Source organism: Tyto alba, unplaced genomic scaffold (assembly GCF_018691265.1).
Source record: "Tyto alba isolate M040663 unplaced genomic scaffold, T.alba_DEE_v4.0 Super-Scaffold_49, whole genome shotgun sequence".
Lineage (NCBI taxonomy): Eukaryota > Metazoa > Chordata > Aves > Strigiformes > Tytonidae > Tyto > Tyto alba.
Window position 1 is genome coordinate 1,242,203 of NW_024881325.1, and position 25,799 is coordinate 1,268,001.

Sequence of the window (25,799 nt, forward strand, 5' to 3'; positions counted from 1 at the left end):
CCAGACTCTGAAAATAGGGTCACTGTGCTGGAATTAACTGTGTCAAATTGTCAGGTGATGGGATTATAGAGCCTTCTTTTCCAAATTCAACAGTTCTTATGAGAAAGAGGGAGAAGGGCCTGGATCATTAAAGCTTACAAATTACGGTCTCTGTCCATCAGATACACAGTGTAACATTAGCAGATGTGAAGCAGGAAAAGCTGAGAAAGTACCTTAATTTGCTTTCAGACAGAAACTTCAAAAATTCTCAACCCCAGGCTTCAGACCTTTAGACTGAGAACAGTGTTTAAATAACTGGTTTTAAGAAATTAGATTTTTTCACAGGCTGTTTTATAAAAGGAATAAACATTTCATTAAAACTTTATTGCAACTGTTTGTAATTGCTAATAAAATCTGAATTACCAAAACCTCTAGAAGCACTATAAATACAATAACAGCTTCATTATATTTTGCACAACTATTCATACCAATATAGTAAAATAATTCCTTTGAAAAGCTGATAACCGAACCGACCACAGCAGTAGCAGTGAAGTGTTTGCAAGGGTACTCCTGCAGTTAAGGTACCCGAGTTAACCATCAAATCCTACAATCAACAGTATCCCCCCACAGCAACTTCTGGTTTAAGGGAGACTTTAGTTGGAACAGCAAATCACAAGCAAAAATGTTTGGGGTTTTTACTTCCCCCCCTTTTTAAAGTACTGATTTATGAATACTAAAAGTTACTGAATAAAAATGTGACAAAGAGATTCACAAAGCACCGTCATTCCTTATCACTCAGATGGCAAGAAGTCAGCCATGTTCATACAGCTCAAACAACTCTGAGAGACTACTTTAAAGACAGGACTTTGACAGGAACATGTAAATCGACCTTAACTTGACTGTAATGTGCGACTCCTCCATTATTTACAGTCACTGCACATCTGTGCCACATTAAAGACTACACGAAGCAGTAATTAGAGTGTGCTGAGACTTCCCCCCAGATGTTTTGGAAAGTTTTTCTCATGGCTTACCAAGCTCATCCCAGCCCTCTTTTTCTTTCTGAGCAGGTATTCTGCACTGGAGTCAGTGCAATGAAAGGAGTGAAATCCAGTTCCCGTGCATATACAAGCCTGCAGGTACAATAAGCCGACACACAGACTCTGCTTTCTATGTTCACATTCCACTGTATTTTAGGAACAATATTTACATTGTGAATGAGAAATCTTGGAGAGCTGCAGAGCTTGTTTACAGTGTTAGCAGAGTTATGTAAGAAATTTAAAGGACGACTCGATTTCAATCAAGCGATATGGGCACGGGTACCTAATTTAGTCAACATCACGGCAACTAGAAAGTGCAGCGGATTCCAGCAGCGTTTTCCACTGGGGGAAGTGGTCAAATAACTGAGGTCAAAACCTTCAGACTTCAATTGGCGGCAAAGTCCTTTTATTTCCCTTGTCATTTTCTTGCGGGATGAATCCTCAACGAAAACCATACCCAGCGCTTCGCCGCGGTCCCGGGGCGCGGCGCAGGGCCCGGCCCTCGGCCGGGGGGAGCACGGCCGGGGCGCAGGAAGGCGGCCGCGCTCCCCCGCCCCGCCCGGGGCCCCACCGCCTGGGCGAGCGGCTGCGGCCCACAGCGCGGCCCCGGCCGCCTCGTCACGTTAAGAGTCCCCGGCGCGGCGCGGCCCGGCTGCCCCGGGGCCGGCTCGGCGCGGCCGGCGGGCAGAGGCGGCTCGGCGGGAAGCCGGGCCGGGCTGCCGGAAGGTGGCGAGGTACCACACGGCTCAGCCGCCCCCGAGCCCCGCCTGGCCACCACCGGCGGGACCGCGAGCAGGGCCTGCACACCCGCCTCCCCTCAGACCGGGCACCAAAGCCTGGGGGCAGAGGAGAACTACCTCTCCTGGCTACCGGCTAGGGCGCTTATTTGAAATGCCAAGATGGCCACGGACGGCTAGGAATCACCAGAGGAATACTTCTCACCTGCCCACACTAAGAAATAATGCCATTTCTTCAGAGTCAGCACTCAGCAATTTTGCAGGAATGAGTTAAAGCCAGCTCACATGTTTTTGTAGCGCATTACAGCATGAGAGAAAATGAAAGGAGCCTGTCCAGTCCAGCACTTTCAGTCTGGGGAAAAAAATTTACTTATTCAACTAGAAATTAATGTAACATTTTATTCCAAATCTTACCCTTACAGAGTCATTGTCTATAGCAACCGTGTCCATAACATTCTAATTCTCAAGAGCGCAACTTTCTAGTAAATGGTACATCTGTCAAACTGCAGGAAACATCTGGGAAAATGGTTAAATAAAGAGAAGTGCGATTAAACCTTTGTTTCCATATGGTTAGGCTACACATCTAGAATATGTTTGTAAATGTTACTGGCTCTTTTCTTGCCTCTTGCTTAGCTATCAGACTCTTGGATTGGTGTTCAATTTCACCCCCAAGTCGCTAGATGATCATTTAGACCATGCAAAATCTCCCTTTAACGACAGCGAAGAGCAGCCCGGTGGGTGAGAAGCCACCACGAAGGACCGTGCCAGGCAGCCTGAAGACTCAGCGTAGCATGGAAGTTGTATGCTCCTTTACAAAAGAAGGAAAACAAAAGTGCAAAACATTCTATCAAAGCAGAATTCTGGAGCTAGCTAACAAAACCCTTCTGATTGCAAGTGGCGACACCTGAGCTAACGTTGCCTGATTTTTCAAGTACTTAAACATCTACCCAAATTTTGATAGATCAGGTCTTTTTGTGAAGGACTGATAAGCTATCAATTTTTAGCCCTGAAACTGTTCATAATAAGCATTTCACATTTGCTTGGCTACACCCTCCTGAACTGAAAGGGACTTGAGTACCTTCTGCAATTCCTCCTTGGGTAAGAACTTCTGCAAAACTCAGTGTTAAATATTAACTCAGATATATTAGCTCTTCCAAGTCTGTCTCTGGAAGGTTCAACTTAGTGTATATTTGTTGAAAACTATTTCAAATCACTTTGTGTAGTGTGTGATCTCCATTAATAAATAATAAAATATACCTAGTCGATTTGGTCCACCATTCAAGCAAGGCATACAAGAAAACAAAAAAAAAAAAAAATTAGGAAAGGCAGTTTGAAACCTTCCCTGTAATCTTTTGTCCACTGTAATCAACAAGGGCCACACTGTAACAGTTCCACTGGCAACACAGAGGATTTCAGCTTCAATGGGGCTGCTTTGAAAACACCAGGTTAATCCTGAAATACTTCAAAGGCATATTCGTGCCAAGAGAGCTGAGTGGAGATGCCTGCAAGCAAATGAGACGCATTTTGGGTGTTCCGAGTTGTGTGTGTTGGGTTTTTTTTTTTTCAATTCCAATCTGTCACAATAAAATGACAGTGTAAACATATTTCTTAATACCACATGAAGTTTGGAACCAAAAAAGTGGCAGTTAGCAGCAAAGAACTTTTCTGAAAACTCCCACGCTACCCCTGCAACCCAGCGCTAAATCTTTTCAAGCCCTGCTTGGAGCTGGAGCCAGCCTCCACCACAACGGGGACCTGATTTTCTGCAAAACATTTCCACCCTGCATTCTCAGACAGGGTCAGGGAATGGTAAAAGGAGGAAGGTGACGGAGTCCTCCTCTAAGAAGGATCATCGTTTATTGAGTATTTCAGATCTTACTCAAAATTCCTTGCTTTGAGCTACTACAAGCTTGAAAAGGACTCAGCTGATCCTGCTTTGAGCAGAAGGTTGAACGAAATGGCCTCCTAAAGCCTCTGCTAACTTGAATTATTCTATAGTCTTCAGATCCAGGTAACTTTCAGGACAGTTTCAGACATATTTTTTTAAAAAAGGATGCCAGGATAATTTCTATTACAGTGTCACTGAAGTGAGTAAACTCCATTGGATATTCATGGTAAAAAAACTTACGATATACGTTAGCTTCCAAACTCCAGGAATCTTCCCTGGCTTTATGGATCAGATTTGCCATGATTTTTCACTATAGTCATGTGAAGACACAACCTAGAATTTGAAATGGAAGTACCTGGGTCTCTATGGCTATGTCCAAAACTAAACATCATCTTATGCAATACAGATTAAACTACCTTATTCATGTGTCGTTCTTTCTTTTATTACAAGAAAAAAGCCAAATTATGTACCACATAAATCAAGAGACGATTATTCCTCAGACAACTACTTAATAGCTGCAAACTTTTGCTGTAAGATTATTTTCATATGGAAATTAATTGCCATTGTGATCCAAATGCCACCAAAGCAAATGCGAATTGTGACAAAGAGACTGAAGGGAAAATATTCCATTCACAAGCCTGCTTGTCCCAAACCAAAAATGCTAACTTTCAGCCTGATGCACTCGACAAGCGAACAAAAATAATAGTCCCTTCCAATACAAATTCAAACAGCCAGTTTCACGTATAATTTTACCAGTAACACCAAATCTGAATCCTTTTGAAGAGGTCAGTGACATCAATTCACTTTAACCTTAACTACAGTGACTTGATCCCACAATTTGCTAGCATAAAAGCTATTTTTAAAATTGCTACACCACAAGTATAAAGTATTAGCCATAACTGTCCCTTGCCCCAAAGCAGTTAAGAGTTACATATGTGCAAGATCCTACTAAAAATCAGAGAGGCAAAACCAGCCTGGTGTCATTTCTTAAAAAAAAAAAAAAAAATGTGCTCTTTCACTCATTTCCTCGTTTTCTCTGCTACTTGGCAAACAAAATGCCATGAGAAGAAAGTGCTGCGGGGCTCGGGTTCCCCGCAAGGACTCTTACGGCAGAGCTGATGCCCGCTGGGAAAAGGCTGATGTCAGCTCTTAAGAGCTCCCTGCAAGGATAAGGAGGCCTTTGTTTTCAGCTGAACTGTGAAAATGAGAAAATGCCTCCAGCCTGACAAACAAGAAACCCACATAACACAGGTCAGGCCTGAGACCTTCACTTAAAGGTACAACACACTTCATTCACGGTCCCCTTCCATCTCAATGCCTGGACAGAGTTAATTTTACACAGGACTTGCCAGGAAATGCTAAATACACCTTGGAAATATAACAAAGCAGCTTCATTTGTTAAGAAAGACTGGTAGAGCTCTCCAGCCACTCTACCCATACATAAAGAGCTTGTAGTTCTTATATAAATCAAGTTCCTAATTACTCTTCTGTAAATCAAGGTGATTTTTGTGAAGTCATACAAACACAATGGCATGTTTCAACTTGAGGCTTAAAATAAGCTTGCTTCTCCTTCACAAAGCACCAGAAAATAAAGCACATTTTACTTCAGCCAGATCATACTTTAGCAAATGCATTTTAAGTAAAACATGAGGGATATACAAGAAAGTCTGAAATGCAAATAAAGGAATTTCATATTACAGTGCCTAGGTTTTAATTTGGGGTGGAAGTATTAGTTTTGCCCAACTGAGGACCTTATGGGTGTAATCTCTGTGACCACAAAAATACAGAGGCTGCATACAGTCCAGTACACTGCCATCAGGTAGGCAGTTTCACATACTGATTTTTAAAAATTAATCCACAAGGTCTCAAGCATATTTTATTACCCTAAAGCTGAGAATTATCTTCTCTGAAAAACAGAGCCTTTGATAAATTTTCTTTGCACAGGAATTCCATTACGTCTTTTAGAAACACAGTAGGATTGCCAGGGCATTTGATTCACTCTACTCCAGAGACTGTTCGCCAATACTTGTGTTTTTCCAACACAAAAGTAAACATACCCAAGCACAACTCAAAGAACCTAATCGAAGAAGATACAACAGGGAGTTACATCTGAGCAGGGAGTACCTCAAAGCATTCCATTTCCAAACAAAAGGCAGGCATCACTGGATTTCTAATAAAATATCCAAAGCAGTTAAGTGGATTCATTCCTGTTGAAGCCCAGCGACTGAGATGCCGGGGTGCTGGTACCTAAGGGTTAACATCCAACTGCTAACAAAAGGTTCTACCATTTATAATGAGCCACAGCACACAATTCTTGTCCTATTTAATTACGTTCCCAACCACAATACACTGGTGTTAAAGAGGATGAATATACAACTGCTTCACAGTTCTACCAACGCAATCACAAAGACCCAAATGTCTGAACAAGAGCTGTGCATGGTTATAAGGACTTCTGTTCTTCCAAGCACTGACTTCCAAATGAAAAAGATCTGCCCATCTGGACGTTTAGAGCAAGTGAAGACATTCAGCCAGGGGTATGGATTTAAACACTGCTGTGCAGCAAAGACGGGTGGTCTGTAGCCCTAATGTTGACTGGGGCAGCCATACCCAGTTCCTGGTATCACCAACTCTTTCATCCTATGCTTTCAGGGGACTTCGTCCTGGAAAGTTCAAAAGACAGACTCTAAATTTCATCTTTATAGTCCAAATCAGAAAAATGCCTTTGCTATCACCAAAGGTACCCTGCCATCTAGTCACACTCCACATCTCTTATGGATTTTGTTTTCTAAACTGAATGTTGTCAAACTTACACTTCCAGAACCCCCATGTCACTACAATATGACTGCCATTATTGTGTTCCAGAAAATATTTCTTTCCCCCAATCTACTGTCTTTTCTTTAGTGAGAACGACTCAACCTTCTACAACACACTTCTCATCTCCAAAACAAATTTTTTAGAACAGTTCCACAAAGTTTGAGTAATCCATTTCTATTGTTACACCAGAACATCATAATCAAAAAAAAAAAAAAAAAAAAAACAACAAAAAAACAACAAAAAAAAAGGGGGGGCGGAATATGAAAAACATTCAAATAAATAACTTCACTGGTGGTGATGGCAGGGAAATGGGAGTAAAATACAGAGAATGTCTGTGAACTTTTCTAATGTATCTGAAATACACAGATATCTGCCTATTTCAGATATATCACTAAAGTTTGAGGTTTTATAATATTCAGTTGGAAACATATTTTCATATGGCCAGATCAAATTTACACAATAAATAAGAAAAAAGATGGCCTTGTGTATGCTATTTTAGATTGTCATTCATTGGCAGTAGATGGTTTAATTGGAATGGATTACATACCATCACATGAACACTAGGCAGAAAACCACTGCTTTTTATTATAAGAAGGAAAGATGCACATTTGATGTACAAAATCACAGAAAGAATCTATTGATAGTAAAAACATACCATACTGGATGAGTAAAAATGTACCATACTGGAAGAGATCACATAGCTTTAAAATATATCTAAGGGATCTTGTGAAATAACTGCCTCTATCTTTTAGTTTTGAATCTTGGTTGCACACGAGTCTGTTGGATCAGACTTCATTATTTTTACAGCCTGCGCTGTATAAAGTGTTATAATGTACGTAACTGCCAGCTGTGTTTTATTTCATCACTAGCAAATGAGTTTTTTTTTTTTTAAAAAAAAAAAATCACACTTTTTGCCACAAAGTTACATAATAATTCAAAAATGCCATAAATTTCTTCAGCTGTGTCATGTATGTGTGCCACAGAAATGCAGCCTACGGTTCTTTCCCATACCAGCATTCTCAGCTCCACGGAAAGGCTATAAATAGTTAAGTTTTTAGGAGAAAGAACAAGGTATGTTGTAAATGAGAAGTCCCTCTCTGCTTGTGAGCTTTTATTGTTTTGCATTACTTCAGTGCTGGATTCCTGATTTGTAACAAATTCCAAGACTGCAGACTGCAGGCCCAGCCTCTGACTAACACTACAGTGATTTATTTGAGGATAAATACCTCTGTCCGAATCTTATGACTGAACACAACAGTCCGCAGCAGCGTGGAATGCGAGGAACGCAGAGGCTGCAGGAGCTGAGGCAGCAGGGAAAGAAAGGCGCAGGGTGATGGGGCGGCCCTGGCCGGCTGAACCGCTCCCAACACCTCCTCCAGCGGGGCAGGGCAGGCAGCCTCCCAGCCCGTACAACTCACGCCAGCCAGGCCTGCCTTCCCCGACGGAAGGCAGCAAGAATGGCATCTGGCGATTGCCCAGCACACGCACCGAACTCCTCAGCGCCTTACCTGTATGAAAAATTCCACATCTGACTGTCAGGGCTGCGGTGCAATCCTTTAAGTAATGTTTAGCAACAACTGCAGCCTGCCCAGTTGTCAAGGCAGACTACAGAGCAGCTGGCTCACAATCTCCTGGCCTCAAAAAAATGTGAAGCACTTCTGTTTCCCCTCCTTCTGCTTCCCCACCCCCACCAGCAGAGACTACGGAGGCTCAGAATCAGGGGAAGCAGAAGGAGCAGATTACAAAGAACAAATGAACAATACTTTAGAAATTGCAAGGTGAATACGTATGTTTTACTATAAATAGTTCAGTTGAGCTAATTCCTGTTACTTCATGCTGTAGGAAAACCAAAGAAAACAAGAAGACCCATCTAATCACACCAGCCTTTGTGCAGATCTTCCATACAAACTGGAACAATGGGAAAACCTAGCACAAAGTTTTTGGCACGGCATGATTTTAGCACACACAAAAATGAAGAGGATAGCAAGCACTAAATTCAATGAACCAGAGGTAATAAAAGCACAACACTTACAGATGCGGATTGAACATTCGACTCATTTTAGAAACGTGGTCATTTTCACAGTCTAGCTCGTCATCCCCCTGGTCCATGCTGAGCTTTCTCTTGCTGGGACTGATAGGAGGAGGGCCTGTTCGATGGTTGGTGAGAGCGGAGGATACTGGCAGAGACTGCATTCTGGGCTCACCTCTTAGAGCTGCTTCACCTACAGGAAGAAGACAAGGGAGAATGAACACAACAGGGAAGAGAGGGGTAAAGCAGCATGCTCTTTGAAAACATCCTTGCAGAAGACTCCCAACAAGATGTCAGGTCCGCATACGCACATTTAACATGGCTGCAAGATAAATAAGGCATCATAAACCATACTTCAGTGCTTCATACTGGAATAAGCAGTTGAAAAAAGGCAATGTGAGAGGGGTCAGCTCACCCTAGATGATCTGAAAGGTTGAGCTAACACAACTTTCCAACAGCACTTTTATTCAGAAGCATTCCTCCTTACAAGCTGCCATTCCAACTCTGCACTTTCATTACCTCATTCCGCAAAGCATGACTATTTGCAATGAAATACGCTTTGTTCCTTTTCTTATGGTTGTGGTTATAAATTCCAGGGCTACAGTTCACATTTATGTCAAATATTCAAGATCTAAAACGTTCAAATTCTCAAACGATTCCTTTTATAAAATGCTGTCCAAAACAAGCTTGCCTCATATATAACTATGCAAGGTAAAAATTAAGGAAAAAATTGGAACATGCTGATGCAAGTTTTAAGTTTGTCCTTAAATGTCCTTGTCTATACTTTTAAACTATGTTTGGAACAACAAACAATTCTTCCAGCACAAGAATCACAAAATTTCAATTTTAAGAATGCTAATTTTCAACTAGGCAGACTGGTGGTAGTGAGTAGGTTATAAATTTTATAGAATACAACACTTATCAGAAAATGCCATTCACAGCATGTGGGAGCTGTGTATAAATAATTCCAGAAATGATACAATTAGCTTGCGCATAAACACATTCACATATTGTTACTAAGCACGCATTAAAGTGTGACCACAGTACTTCTCCCATTTCAATTAAATGTCTCACTAAATGTATAGCCTAAAGCACAGTGCTTGGTTTCACCAGCAGTTACAGACTTTACTGGAACTCACATCCTTAGAGCCACAGGTCATACCCAGACCCCATAGGGACTGAGAGATGGTAAAAAAATGCTTTGGGGGCTTCATAAGGTGCTTGGAGAGAAGCTAAATTAACCAGGGTTACCTATTCTGGTAATATCCCTGAAATAGCCATTTTTGCTGGAGTTTGTATTTTTCCTACACTGCCAAAAGCATTTTGTTTTCTACATGGCCATAATTTCCAGAACTAAAATTAGGATAAAGTTAACTCCATCTACAGCCCTGAGGTACCTGACAATGGAAATCTTTGTATGCCGCCACACATTTTCACATCATCACCGAGGCAGATGATTTATAAAACGCTGCCTTAATTCCACACACGATAAATACTATTTCGTTGGAAAAAGAACGAGTGAGGAGAGAACCTCCTGAATATTTACCAGTAAAAATAAGCATTTTGCCAATTTAGTCAGCATAATATAAACTAGCAAATATACACTGACCTATAATACACCGCAAGTCATGATTTCTATTAAAGACTCTGGCACCAAACCTAAATAGGAACTTTCCATCTCAGCTCTAAATAGTAAAAACTGTGCTCTACTGAAAATGCTCTAAGACAGACATCCAGACCCTTTCCTGTTCGAAACAACCGAAGCGTTAATTGGGAAGCCCCCCACAACCACTCTAATGTCACAAGAGAAGCTTTTAACAAAAAAACCTCTCATATGAAATAAAATTCGTATCAGTAAGATTTCTGCTTTTTTTCTTCAGCCTTTATATTTTGCCAGTAGAAACCTCCACCTACATAGTGTTCATATTCTAAACGTACTTGATTTTAAAAGTAAACCACATCATACCAGTTTCTCTTAGTGAGGAATCTCCCTCATATCTATCTTTGAAAAAAAATAAGTTAATACCGGTGTCAAAACATAAACTTTCATCAACTAAAGTTTATGATACTTTCATCCCACCCATATGCAATCATTCTTCCCTCTGCAGTATCTCAGATCACTTCTGAAGATTCAAACCAAAATTTCATTACAGGAAATACAAATTCTATGTAGGCACCTAACTCCTACTGATTTCTCCTGAGCAACTCCTGACAGGAACACAGGCAATCTAAATATCCACGTAAAGCTAACTCTGGTGTTTATAAAAGACAAAAATCTCTATACGTTGTCCAATTCACTAAGTTAGAAACTCTTCCTTTTTCCCAAACAGCAGGTAGGAGCCTGATACTATACAATTAACTTAATGCTATTTAAAAAAAAAAAAAAAAAATATATATATATATAAAAATTCAGCTTATACGTTGTATGGTAACAACAGCATTTATATATTAACATCTAGATTGAGTAAAAAAAATCTGGTAAAGATGCTATTGCTGTTGTATGTTGGAAGTTAAGAAAACCATTTTAAAGACATTTAATAAAGAAAGGAATGGCTTCTAATTAAAGCCTGTCAAATTTGCTAACGCATTTTCCTAATCATAAAGTAACTATGCAGGGGGTAATTATGCAGGGGGCACCAAGGCCTTCAGATAACCATACCAGAACTGCCCAGTGTATCTGCAGCACCAGAGGGCCATTAGGCCCAAATTAATCAAATGAACAAAACCTGAAGCAGGCGGCAGAGGGGTGAGCCGGCAGGAGCGGCAAGAGCTCTTCCAGGGCAGGCTGGATGGCACCGAGCACCTCCTCACAAGGAGACACACGTGGAGGGTGCTCAGCATCTCGCAGAGCCCACCCTGCAGACACAAGGCAAGCACAGAACACTACCAAACAAAAGAGTCCAGATAACACAGTAAGTTCAAGAGGAAAAATATATCTGCGTTGTTTATGGGGATAAAGTGCATACTCATTTTTATTTAAATAAAAAGGCGATTTCTTTCCCCACTACTTTCCTCCCTACCGAACTTGAATTTAAACCAGAGAGGGAGAAACCACAGCAGAGTCTACCATACAAAATGCTGGTTTACTGACTAGATTTGTCTCCCCCAGCTGACCACACTCCATGGTAACCAGACTCACATCATACAGCTGGCAAGACAAGACTCTGATAAAACAACTGTGTTTTATAAAATTCTCCAAGCCCAAACTCCAGTCTTCAAAATTCATTACTGTGATGGCTTGTGTCTGCACTGTAACTGAAAGCAGAGATAGCAAACACATTTATTGTGCCTCTCATAATACTTCTCTTTGTTTCAGTAAGCAGCTGGTGTAAGGCACTCCAGATCTGCTGCTTTCAGATAGTTCTACTTAAAACTACTCATACTAGTCTCCTTTTTTTTTTTTTTTTTTTTTTTATTAAAACTGTTAGGCAACATGATAAAGCACAGACAAGCTAAACAGAGATAACAACGTGACGTAGTGTCTGCCTATACAGCAGTACTGCAGTAGTGCACTCAGTTGACAGAAGTCCATGCAGTCAGCAAGAATGTTCTTTATTTTAACCACTTAGGACCCTAAACTGAAAGTGATTCAAATTAACACATGCAAACTAAATGTTTGTAAAACCAGCATGGCTCTTTTCAGACGTACACACCACCAGGACAGTTCTCTGTAAACAGTGGATCTTCAACACTGTTTGCCTTTCTCTTGCAGTTCTGCGCCCTTACTGAAACATCCATGCAATACAAACAGCACAACAGCAAAAGTCATGTTTTTACAAGTGTGGATTTGATAGCAGGACACCAGAGAAGTCTTAAAATATGTCTGAGAACTCCAGGAGTTACCAAAGACTGGGAAAAAAACAAAACAAAACAAAACCAACACTATTTTGGCAACTTGCTTCCTTCCTCTCTGACCTAGCAACTCAGTATGGGCTGCACTAAGACATGGCTACCATATCCTATTCCCCCTCCCAATTTCCTCTCTCCTGCTGGCTACTATTAATGCGTAAAATCTGAGCATTAATTACAATCCAGAAATTAAAGGCTTTGTCTTTCCAGATGAAGACTGACATGATACAGACCGTAAAACAGATTGAAATAAAACTCCTTGAAAGAAAATTTCAGCACTGCCCTTGTCCATTTTACTTTTCCGTTTTGCATCTGATGGATGGATTTGTCCACAAGAGTAAATTCACAACACATTTTTTAACTTTGAAAAAAATAAATCTTCAGTTGTTAACAGGGTCCTTACCCCCTGAAGTCTATGGATTGAATTACCATGACCTCAGACCATTCTATTAATTAATAAAGTCACAGGCACAAGAGTTTAACAGACTTTAATTAACATGCATTACACCTTTAATTACCTTTTCCAATACCTCCATGCAGACAAACTCTCATTAGTAAAAGGAGTTGCCTCATGTTCTTAGGGCCAGACATTCCCAGGAATCAACAGTACGTGAAGATCACCAAAGGCAGTTTTCTCTACTGATCCAAGATCAAAATTTAGCCCTCATGACATATGTAACATATCTGCTGAAAAGCCAAGACATTCACAAAATCTACATATGTGAAAAGGATACTATAAAATGAAATTAGTTTTATTTTCTACTCCTATATTCTAACAATCATGTGATTAAATTGCAAATAGATTGGAACGAATTTACAAACTATTGCATGTTTTCTTCTGCCATCTCAAACACAGAAGTCAGTCTGTGCCAACATAAACTGGGATAAATGGCATAAAAATTCCAATTCATGGACAAAAATCACATGATTTGAGATATCAAATACCAAGCAGGGAAGTCACTGCAAATTACTCAATTCAACAAGCCATCAAAATGAGTTATCAAAACAAAAGACTCACAATACAGTACCACAGAATTAATCCACAGATGTTGTCAGCTGCCTAGTTTGGGTATCACTTCACAGCATACTATACATTGCAGGAGGATTGGTATCCTTGAATTTGGGAAATTCCCCAGAAATTAAATCTGTGTGAAATAGTTAGACTACAGACAATCTCAAAAGTATGTAATTTAAGGCAGATTTACTTCACTCACTTGACCAAAGAAAATGAATTAATCCATTCAGACTCCTCAGTAGTAAATATTTGGTTCGTGACAAGAAAAAAAAAAAATCCCAAGAAGCAGTCACAAATTATTTATATAATTGCTGAATATTTCTATAACCCCCACCCAAAGAAACAAAAAATCCCTTATGTTAAAACATCATTTTGTACCACTACTTTATTTCTGGATTGCAGTTTCTATAAAAGATATAAGCTAAGCTTAAATAAGATTTAATTTTGGGAAGTAGTCTGCCAAATGCTGTAAACAAAGTCACAGTAGTCTGTATTTCCTTTGTAGTATATAAAACAGGCCTACCTGAAAAGCATAATAAAACAGCAAACTACTTGAACAACAGAAAATTAAGTATTAATGAGAACACCCTAATCATAAAACGCTACTGTGAAATTACATCTTGGAAATATTTTTTATTATAACTGATAGATTTCTTCCAGCAGCCACCTTACCGATTCACTTATCTGACACATATTTTACTGATTTTCTTGTAATATGACAAAAAGCTAATTTAGTAGAAACCAAAAAAATTACATATACATGTACAGAAAAATTGGCAAAGGCCTGCTCTCCTCCGTTTACAAAACATATGAAAAGCACTTACTCCTGGAATCAAGCTCTGGCTACCACTGTGCAGAGACATGTATGCCAGAAAACCCAAGGCCAAAAACAAAATACAGAGATTAAATCGACTATTCTGTTCTGGCTCCTCCATCTGACCATGCCTGCCAATGAAGGACACATTATGCTTGACATTGCAAGCAAGAACATAAAATAGTGACCTCTGCATTCAATCATCTCCACCCACTTTTTCCTCCTCTTTCGTTCAAAAGGCTGCACACAGTTTAGATGCAGTGATATTACTTGCAGAGTGCAAGCATGCTTGCTTGAGGATCCTTTCAAAAACCACATATTAATCAGAGCTGAAGAGCACAGGCTAAAGCAGATTTCAACTTAATAGGTCTTGAAAATGCTGTATTATGTACAAAACACTAAATTGTGACAAGCGAGAAATGGCACAATTGCCTCCCCAAGGCTACCTGTAACTGTATTTGCTCCTTCAAACGTACTGTGAAAAACTGACTACATCATCTTATATTCTCTTGTCATATTGTACAAGAAGAGCTGTACAAAAATAGCATATGGATACTCTCTGTACATAACTTGACTTACATGGTTAAGTATTTCAGTTGTACAAACTACTTCATAAACGTAAGAGAAGTAAAAAGTCTCTGCTGACCACTTACAGTAGGATTGGAATAAATTCCCTTCACTGCTAACCAGGTACCAACTGAAAGAGTCTCCTTTTAATACATTTTTGCTGTTGAATAATAATAATAATAAAAAAAAGAATTAACTTTAAAAAGTACCTTGGTAAGTAGGCAAGAAATTGATGGCGTGGAAAGAAGAGCAGCAGATATGCCACAAAGCAAGCAGGATGGAATAAATTTTAATGCCCTGGTCTGGCAGAGCTCCTTAATATTTCCTAAGTCAAATTTCAATTTTCACACCTCAACAGTTGTGACTGTGGGGCTGTGTTCTGTTCCAACCCAATAATGCACTCAGGCTTAGGTCTAACTGTAGAGCATGAGACTACTTCACAAATTTGCAGATCTCCCTTTAAGACAGCGTCCCATTCAGCTAACTCCTGCAGCACCTGTCTGAGCTGAAAGTCTAAAAAATGTTCATTTATTCTGCTTAGAGTACCTGTACTCATGTAAACTTTGGCTAAAAAAAGATTCCAATTATCTGTCAGACAAGATTTAAATGCAATCAATGCTAAACTACACTAATCTCCAGATAAATAGCACCAGGGATGTCTACAACACTTGTTAACATCAATGTCAAAACAGGATTTCCCTCAGTTCCAGACTGAGGATGGGCTTTTTGCTCAGGCAGCAGGGTTGCTCCCCAAGAGCTTTCCGAACCTTTTTTCCAGCTTTCCCAGGAAAAAAATCCATATCAAACATTTAAGGTCAGTTAAGAAGGACTAGAATTTAACACGAGTTATCATTTTGTGTTTGCTCAAAGCATCAGAGAGGCTGGTAAAGGAAAGGCAAGGTGCGGCGCCTCGGGGCCCCCCAGCCCCAGCGAGCAACGCCACACGCAAGCCAGACCCAAAGTAACTGCAAAACAGCGGCGTGTCCTACACAGACACGTCGTCGCTCTCTGGCTAGCCTTGTCCCGTGAGTGTACGTGGTCAGATACGCACGTCCCTCGTCCAGGTAAAAGCCACACCAGCCAATATACCGGAACGTAAAGGAAACCGTCAAAAACGCACTAACAACCTTGGGTTAGATACTTCAAAACTGACAATAATACCCTGCTGAGTAAGCTGACGAAGGGTACAACTGCTAAGCTCCTCAGACTAACTGTACCTGCTACATAGAAGGCTACAGATTACTTTTATTTGGTGCAGAACAGCATGATCCAACAAGGGCATCCCAAACAAGGGAGAAGACAAAATCAGAAGCTTCATTTACATTTCCTGCAGAAAACAGTACATTTCACATTCTTCTATTTGCTTAGAAAACAGGACATTCATATTTACTGGGCAGCAAAAAGATACATCATCCATTTAATTCCCTGGCAAAACATACTGCACTGTTAAGTACTGTAAGTAGTTCTGGTGTACCCCTACACCATACTCCAGGTTTAGTAATACTGAAATTTAGTCATTTAAGTTTCTAGGTAACATAATCTCCTCTGCGCAGCTGAAGTCTCTAAAGATTTCAGGCAAGTGTCTGTAGGCTAGATCCATGAAGAGAGGTGAAGTCTCACCAGCCTTGGTGACTCAAGGTAAGAGGCATCTTATAACCTGGCTGGAATGCCTATGGGATGCATACACTTGAGAAAGCAGGAAACAAACACCACACTGATGGCTACAGTAATTCCTAATAGAGAAAATCATTCCAGAGTATGCAATTAAAACTATCGCCGTAGAAAGTTTAAATAATAAACATGTCATCAGAATTCAGCTTCCTTTAATTTATTTGCAAAATTATTATACTGTATTCTCTCATGTTTCTGATAAGTGGATTTTAGAAGATGCCAGATAAGATTTACTTTTATCAGTGTAATAATGTGATTTTATTAAAAATGTAAAAACATTATCAATAAAAGACTGTGAATGAAATATAACTAAGTCAACATGTTGAAGACCTTGCTTTCCAAATCAATGGTGGTTTCCAGATCTAGGTGTTCTTTCTTCTGTCACCCAGCTAAATGACTTACTGTGTTACATAAAAGACGGCAAAGCTAAACTGATCAAAGACTAGCCTGTCTTTTAGCAGGAACAATCAAAGCTAGCAGACCTGCCCTCTATATCAAAGGTAAATCAAAGTCACAGCAAGGTCACAACAGAAAAAATTGTTAGCTTGGGTGTTTAAGTACTATTTTAACATACTAAATGATATCTCGTAACTATGTATTTTCATGCAATGGCAGAGAGAGACGAAGAGGAAATTCAATTTGTGAAAGCTCAAATTTGAGTAATTCCTCCTAAGTAGACAGAAAACATGTGCTACCCTCCCTCAGGGTTTTTTTTTTTATACTGTTTCTGTCGGTGGACAGCAGTGTAGATACTCAGGTCTGAAACACCATGCTCTGTTCTGATAACAGGTATTTCATGGATATGATCCTGTAACATAAATTAAAACCTAGACTGCTGTACTGGCTGGGGTAATCAATGTCCCTTGTGGATATGAGCACAGTTAGTATGTTCTACAGCAATCATGCTTAAAACAATTTTGAGATAGGGATCATATTAAAATTAAATCCAATAAATTGTGCATTGATTCTTCCATAAGGACTTGAAGCAAAAGGTGGTATGCAAAGGTGAAAAAAAAAATCCCATTTTGTTTTTCCCCAAATCCCCTACATGGAAGGTAGAAGGCCCTTGAGAGAGGATAGAAATGCTGTGTTTTAAATACAAACGCAAAAGCAGATATATTCAAAATGTTAGTAAAAGATATGCAACCATGGGTGGCTCCCTTTGGAATGGATTTGAAAAGAAGTAGGGCCACTGTTTACACCACTGTAACGTGTGCAAGTCCTGCAAAGCTAAGAGCTAAATTCCCTGATCAGATTCCTATTAGCAGCATACAAGTGATCTCAAAGGGTAAGTTAAAAAAACAAAACAAAACAAAAAAACAACCACCACACATGCACACACATAAAAAGCAAAGAAGTCTTGGCTACTGCATCTTCCCCATGCAGCATGTGGCCAAGCAGTCAAATACGTGAAGCTGGTGCCGCAGGACGGGAGGATGTGGGGCAGGAGGCAAGCCTTAACCACCACGTGCACATAGACACACAGCTAGGAGCTGCTGCTGCCTGCACCCTCACCAACAGATCACCTCTTCCTAAACCGAGGTGAACAGAGCAAACTACCTCTGGCCTAACGAACACAGGAAAAACTTCAATTTCAGTTTTGGTTTTCTGCTACCTGACTGCAGCCTGTCCGAAATGGACTCATGTAGTTAAGGAACACAGAGCCCCTTCCACCATGCTGGACAGAATATTGAAGACTTTAATCCACAGAGCGTCAGAGTGATTCCACCCCATCTCTCACAAAGCATCCATTGTAAAGAACAAAATCCCTTTGTCCTTCAAAATGGACTCCAAAATCCCTTCTCCAGAGGGGAAGCAAGAGAGCAATGACAACTGTGCAGGGCAGTCAAGCACTCTGAATCTAACAGCAAACTACAGGAGCCATTCAGACGAAAACAAGAGTCTTTTGATCATGCTATTTACATAGAAAATGAGGAGGACATGTCAGCTTGCCAACTCCTTATGTGCAGGGTTTTCCTGTAACCGATGGCAGTCGGCTGAGATGCGACCCAGCCAGTAGAACAGAATGAATTCAAGCTCATCATGAGCACTACAAGGTTGGATAATACAGATCCTTCAACCCATTGCCTTTGTATTATTCTGAGATGCAACCCAACAGTCTTCCTTGGATGTTGCTCACATGTAGTCTTTTGATAATCAAAAACTTGGGAAGGCTTCATCTTCTAGAAAAGCCCAGAGGACAGTGTGGCTCATAAGATGGAGAGGAAAGGATGCCACATAATTTCTCCAGCGGCACGGGTGCTGGTATAAACATAAATAAAAAATCTGAAATATTACCATTGTTCCTGAAAGGACTGTCTTCCAAAAGAAACAGTTACACACCACCACTAAGGAAAAAGGTAAAATTAATTTTCTGTCTCTGACATAGCAGTTCTTAATCTTGAGTTCATGACATGCAATCAAGATAAGTAATTTTATTGGGAAAAAAGGCTCGCTATGAAGAGATACACAGGAAAAATTTTAGGCAACCACTGAGTACAAGTTTAAAAACCATTGTTCCACTAGAAGATTCAGTTGTGAAAAACCTGATAAGAGAGAACATTATCAATTCCTCCTCAAAAGGACTGAAGATAATGGATCTGAATTAACGCTCCTACTTGATCCAATAGTCAGCACTACTGTGCAGTGACTGAGATTGCTAGAGGTCAGATTGAGAGAGATAAAAGGGAGCCACAGATAGGAGCACTGTCTAAATCGTAGCTGGACTGTTTATTTTACAAGAAGGAGGGTGGTTTATGGGGCCAAGTTGCCGGGTCGCTTAAATTAAATGTTCTCTCCAAGGGGAAGCGAAGGCAGGAAAAATAGAGGGAGGGATTGTATTTGCTACCAAGAAATTACGTGCCGCCTGGACAGCCTTTCTCACAGTTTTCTGGGCACTGAGGGCAGGTTTTCCAGAACTCTTGGAAAAGCAAGGAACAAGCAGAAATTCATATATCTGAAGTTCTCTTAACAGTCATGGGATTGGAATGGGTGAGCAGCACCAAACCTACACTCCACTTCTCAAAGACCTTTAATTAGAGCTTTGTCTTCCTCCCCTTATACATACTAGTTTTTAGTTGAATCTCCCTTTCGATTAACTTAACTCCAGGCTCCTTGTTTATCTATTTCAAAACTGCAGAAGAAACTCGTTCCTGACAGAACACAGAAAAGACAGGGAAGAGCAAATGGGTGGATAAAACAAAGGTAACAAAAAATGCCAGTTGTATGTTTGTGTCCCACCATTCACATGATACTAGCTCCACAGGACCCAGAAATTGAATTTCTTGCTACACGACTATGATATCATTCCCCAGTTAATTATTGGTTAAATTCTTCCCCGTTTTACTTGAATGATGTACATCCCAAACACTTCTGCAGACCTCTACCCTCCATCACACATTAAAGATGTTCCACCCCATAATTAAGCAGGCACTCTAGTAAACACTGCTGTGAATTTTTTAATGGAACCAAACAGCCACTTCAGAGGCAGTGCGACACTGCATTAATTAAAAAGGTTTGGAAGCACTGCTTTAGGTCATAAATGGGTTATCAGCTTGCCTGTTGCTGAGCCGTGCATTGCATGACCACAGCTGGACTGCTATTTAATTGAAGTTTCTTACCCCAACTCATCCTCTGAAGAGAATATAAAATTAACTGCCTGCATCAGTGGGCACATTCCTTTTATGCAACTCAAGAGGCTTCAAATATAAAAGAACAGACCTGCAGAGGTCCTGCAGCTCAAATAGGGGAACTTAAAATTCCTCCATCCCACTATTCTTTGTAAGAGCTCATTCCTTGGATCAGCTAAAAAGACTCAACTACTTCCACCAAAACAGATCTCATCATCTCAGTTTAGAAGGGGTCCCCTACAGATGAACTACAACCACAGGAGATTTTAGTCCAAAAGCGTCTGGTTCCCTCCATGACTGCTGACCAGAAAGGAAGCACCTAGTCTATATATCATCAGTCCAAGTTTCAAAGATCAGCGTTTTTATCTGCTTAGCTGATTAATTACCATTTTTATTTGCACATCTGAAAACAAACAGGTAAAAGCACTTTGGTTTAGCGGCTACAGCAAAGTATTACAATCAAGGCACTCTGAATGTTGCTGTTGGCTTTATCCCCGATTTACGTGAATTTAACCAATTACAGCTCTTTTATCCCCTCTGTAAATAAAGATAACATTCACTATTTATTTCATGGGGGTAGCTGAAGGTTGAATTAACTAGGCCTCTGTGAGGACTAAGATTCTGCAGAAATGATTAAAAAAAAAAAAAGTTACAATGAGTATTAAAATGTTTGTTATCATACTTGCTTCTAAATGGACTCATTGAGAAACACTTGAAACCAAATAGGGTAGTGTTCAATTTACTGTACTACAAAGAAAAACTCAGTACATCCACAGATCAGCTGTCAAGGCAAGCATAATGTACCTCAAAGCAGTTACAGCCTTAGAAATTAGGACCTTTAAGGATTTTTAAAGGAAAAGAACTATTTCTTTTTCTTCCATTTTGCTGATGAGCTAAGTTAGACACACTGATTACTGATAAGAGAAGCTTCTCCCGAGAGAAAGAAACTAGTCAAGAATCTGTAAACATCACTGCTAATGCTGGAATTCCTATTTTTGACACCTTTGGTAAATTGCTCAGTGTGATGCCTACAGCAAGACAAGAGCAAAGTGTTCACCTCTTTAACTGCAGCCACTGGTTTTAGAGTATTCAGCAGGAAAAGTGTGCACGTCAGCATTCTCCCAGCTGGCTCTATGAGATTTAATTTACACCAACCACAGAGCGACTGCGATAGCTCTCCAAGATGCCACAGCATGAAAACCAAAGGGTGGGGGTTAAACAAGCAGCAATGCACACCAGATGTCTGAGGAGGACATCTGAAAGATCTGGAGCACAAGGAAGCATATTAAAAAAAAAAAATAAAATCCCCTTCAATGCCATAAATATTTATACTAAATCCAAGAAACTGGCTGAGTTCAGGCTTGTCCTATATGAATCATACAGCACTTCCCTCACCCCATCTTCATTTAATGTGTTCTGTATACAACCACCACAAAGGAGGTACCATACTTATGTCAATATTTTTTTTCTATATGTTAAGAGCACTTTTTGTAGAGCTCCTTCTTGAGAACAGATTACTTTCCAAAGAATATAAACAGAACAACTAAATAGTCTTATTTTACTTGGCTAGCTCTTGTGTGGCATATACTGGTCTTCCTAGGTAATTTAGATTAATAGAAATAGTTTCCTTTTCACTGGACAACTTTGATTTTCTTAATACGGCCCTTAATTACAATTAGCAATGCATCACAGAGGAAACAACTCCAATTTTGTGATCTGGAATCAAGAAACAATAATTCTCTGGAAGGTTCTACTCTGAAAGTGTCAAAACCTCCTAATTTTACAAATACTTATATCTACTTTCAGAAGTGAGACATTAACAATTAAATAACAAAATTGGAAGTCACAATACTATCTCTAAAGTGCAACCACAGTGTGCTAATGTCATCTGTAAAACAAGTAAATACTCATTCCCCAAAATACAACAGCTATTCCAAAAGATCCACTTAGCTGATTTGGTTTTCACTGTTCTTACGCAGAAGACTGAAGGGCTGAGGACTTTGTAGATACTAGCTGCAAAGGCTATTGCCAATTTGCTGTTCTGTTATTTTTGGTTGAAATAAAACAAAGTAAATACTTCAATATTGGCTTATATACCCATACAGCAGTGCCATTCCTATCCTGGGCAAAGAGGATATGCTCATCTACTAAATCTCTCTTTCTTCTAACTACAACCCATGTTTAAAGGCAAAAAACTATTTTTGCATGCTGAGGAATAAATATTAAGTCTTTGCAAACCAGGGAGGTGTAATGCCGAGTGGTTTCCATGCCTGCCCTGTCAGATGGGTTTCCAGGAAAAACTACTGCTTTTTAAACACAACTGGTTCCAAACTTTTCCTGGGAGAGCAAATATATTTCCTGGAACCTGCTAGCAACGCTTGGAAGAATATGAGGAAAGTTATACACTACAATGCTTGATTCTCACAGTTGACAAGGAACACTCCAAAATGATGAGGAGTGAAAAAGAACATGTCTTAAAATAATCAAAGATAGACCCTTGTAACAATGTGTATTATGAAAAGACAGGAGCCACATTTTTTGTGAAGGAACTAAGCTTGCACCTGCCTGCTGGAGGCATACTGTCCTCCTCCGAAGCCACAAAGACTATGACATTCCACTTCATCCCAAATACCATCTACCTCCATCCATGTACACCACATTGTGGATAATCTTTTCCTCCAAAACCAAAATGAGGCACAAAGCGTCACCTAACATTTTGGTTGGGAAAAGCTGGACTGCACCATGCGCTACTATGTTTAACAAGTTCTTGTTTTTAACACTAGCAACAACAAAGGTAAAAAGCAAAGAAAAAAAAAAAAGCGTTACTTGAAAAAATCTGATGCCAAACAATGCCATGAAAGTTGGGTAAAGGAAACACTCCAACCTCCATTTCACACGTTTGTCCCCCACACTCATATTACTTTTTACCTGAGATTTTCAGGACTTACACTTCTTTTAACAGTAGATATCTAAAGGTCTTTGATGAAGACTCACCACCTCACTGAAGTTTCTGGATGACTTTTTCTCTGGCTAGAACCAATGCTGTGGTGGTCCCAGGAACGCCACTACTTCAACTTCACCAAGGTTATGCAAGAAAAAGCTGTATGGAGCTCTTTCCTAACATCTAAAATGCTCCAAGCTTGCCTTACCTTAGAATCAGTGCCGAACTACAACTGACATTAAGAATAAAACTCTTCCAACTCCATCCACCTGTAACAGGAGGTTTACAAGTTGACAGAGATAACCCTAATTAAGAGCTCAACCGCCTGTTCAAACCTGTGCTTGTTCCGGATGACCCACGGCCTCTCCTTCCCTCCCACCACGACTCCCAGGCTACACGCGCCATTACATCAACTGGTAGAGACAGGCATGAGAATGTCAGCTCGCTCTTAAAAAACGCTGTTAGATGAAGTACCAAGGGAAATCTGCCTCCAGGAAATTAAAATTGTGCACCATGGCACTCATGCCGCATCTGTTACTGCACCCACAGCCCTGGCATAGTGCTTATGCAACCACCTCGAGCAGTGCTATACTGCACAGTCAATTATCTCCCAAAGCGCGTGGCTTTTACTGGAAGGGAAAGGAAACAGTGATCTGTGTGTCCAGCAATCCTCCCATGCTGATTTGTAAAGTAATTTTCAGGGAGATGATACAGACTGCATGATGAAGTAAAAACTGGCTGGCTTTAAAAAAGAAATTTAAACCAAAAACACTCAAGACTCTCTAACACTGAAAATGTATAATATCATTTTTGTAAACACTCCTCCAGAAACTTGTATTCATCACTACCTCGTACTATTCTCAGTGAAAAATTATAGGCTCTGTCCTGCTGGATTATTGTTAGTGTAAACAACTTTGCTAAATTGCTTGGCACACTGTCTGCATGCAGCATGTTAAAACTCTGTAGTCTATTCAGCCAAAATCAAATATAAAGGCCCATCTGTATTAATCCTCAAGAAGAAATTAATAGACAACTATTTTCATGCAAATGAGATATTTAAAAAAGGCAAAACCAATACATATGGATGAACTTTTTCATTCATAATTTTACATGCCACACAATGAAGACTGTTGTTTAAGCTTTATTTTTTCGCTAGCAGTTCTCCATACAATACAGTGCATTGTTCAAACTCTGGAGCAATTTAAGCTTTTTCAGTGTCTCCTAAAATCCCTGGATTTATATCCAAAGAGACCTGGCACTGTAACAAATTTGACTTGTGAGTAACAAGTTACAGCCTTTAAGCAAATTGCTCATTAACAGAGAATTCAACTTACTGATACAAACCTCACTAACCTTTATTTCAGAAAAAAAAAAAAAGCACCACCTATCTTATCTGTTGAAAGATGTGGGATAACCCACTATTATATTTGGTTTTTTAATTTCCTTGTTTGAGTTCTCAGTACAAATGCTAAACTAGCATCAAGGGTGAGGAGAACAACAGAACTCCGGGGAAAAAACACACTGAAGTATCACCTAAATCTATCTTGCCTTTGATGAATGAGAAAAATAAACTGAATTTTGATGGCAGTACTGAAGAGGATATTCCCAACTTCATGCTAGGAGGAAATGAGTAAGAAAAGCCCAACTGTGAAGTTGGAGCTCTTTGTTTTTTTCCAAAAGATAAGACACACTGAAAAAGCAAAACCCAAAGAATGTTCTATAAATGAGGAACTTTCTGTAAGCGCGTCTTAATTTACATGGCTTTGAACAGAAATTTTATGCTGCATTACAAATAAGGACACTAAATTCACCATGAAAGAGATTTTTATCCCATAAATAATGATAAATAAATAATAGTGAAATTATTTCAGTAATTCTTAAGAGACGAATAGTGTTAAAATCATTTTATACAGCTAGAAACTAAACCAAACTTTGGAGTTAATAGGAGAAACCGATGTTACAAACCCAGAGTAAAATGCAAGGTCAGCAAAGAAAACGGATGGAAACTATTCTTCAGAACTTAAGAAGACACATTACATTTCATTAAAAAAGCAAATGAAGTTAGCAGAATCTGTTTCAGGCTCCCTGTTTGATATCAAACATCTAAACTGGCCTTTTTGGGAAGATATGCATATATTCAACATGTCTTGCAGTGCTCTAAGAATATATATAGCTATGCAAGTTCAGTGCTGTGGCCAACTAATGCTTCATTGTTACAGGAAGTCAGAGAAATAATTATGTAATAAGCCACTAACTAATGTAAGCTGTCCTGAAACAAAAAAGAGGTGTTTTTCTACAAATCTGGATCCAATTTTCTTCATTAAAAAAAATCCAGTCTTCTGGACTGTCCAGAGAACTCTGTATAACTATTTTGAGTGCTCCAAGTCTCATAACATGCCTGGGGGATTTCTTAGCATCTTATTGCATTTCTTTATACCTTTCCCAGCACAGCAGTTCAAGCTTTGAGAATGTAGTAATAACGCAAAGCATTTGAAAATGGGAGAGAGAGGAAGGAAGACAGAAATCTGCCTTCCAACACAGGACCATCTGTCCACTCCCTCAGATAAACAACAAAATGAAACGAATCTTCTACTTGGAGACTGCACCTTCTCATACATATTCGATTGGAAACAAGGAGCCAAAACTTGTTAGGTTGCCCCTGCACTAGTCAAAAGAGCAGGATCACCTGTGATTTGTTTTGTTTAACTCTGAGCCCTCCTGCCATTACCTCACACACAAGGCTCTCAGAGGAAGAATATTCAGCTAAAGTTAAGTGAGTTTCCATTGCAAAACAAGATGCAGATGTTCTACCTCTGAATACATGCCCGG

General features: G+C 39.7%; 1 protein-coding gene across 5 annotated transcripts in view; it reads right to left on the minus strand.

Moving 5' to 3' along the window:
• VGLL4 (vestigial like family member 4) overlaps positions 1–25,799 on the minus strand; it is a 91,391-nt gene that overhangs the window by 17,937 nt on the left and 47,655 nt on the right. For all 5 annotated transcript variants that reach the window (XM_042807018.1, XM_032995824.2, XM_032995826.2 and 2 more), the window contains one exon: positions 8,488–8,677. In XM_042807018.1, the coding sequence (XP_042662952.1) occupies positions 8,488–8,677 (190 nt within the window). The remainder of the gene's footprint in view (positions 1–8,487; positions 8,678–25,799) is intronic.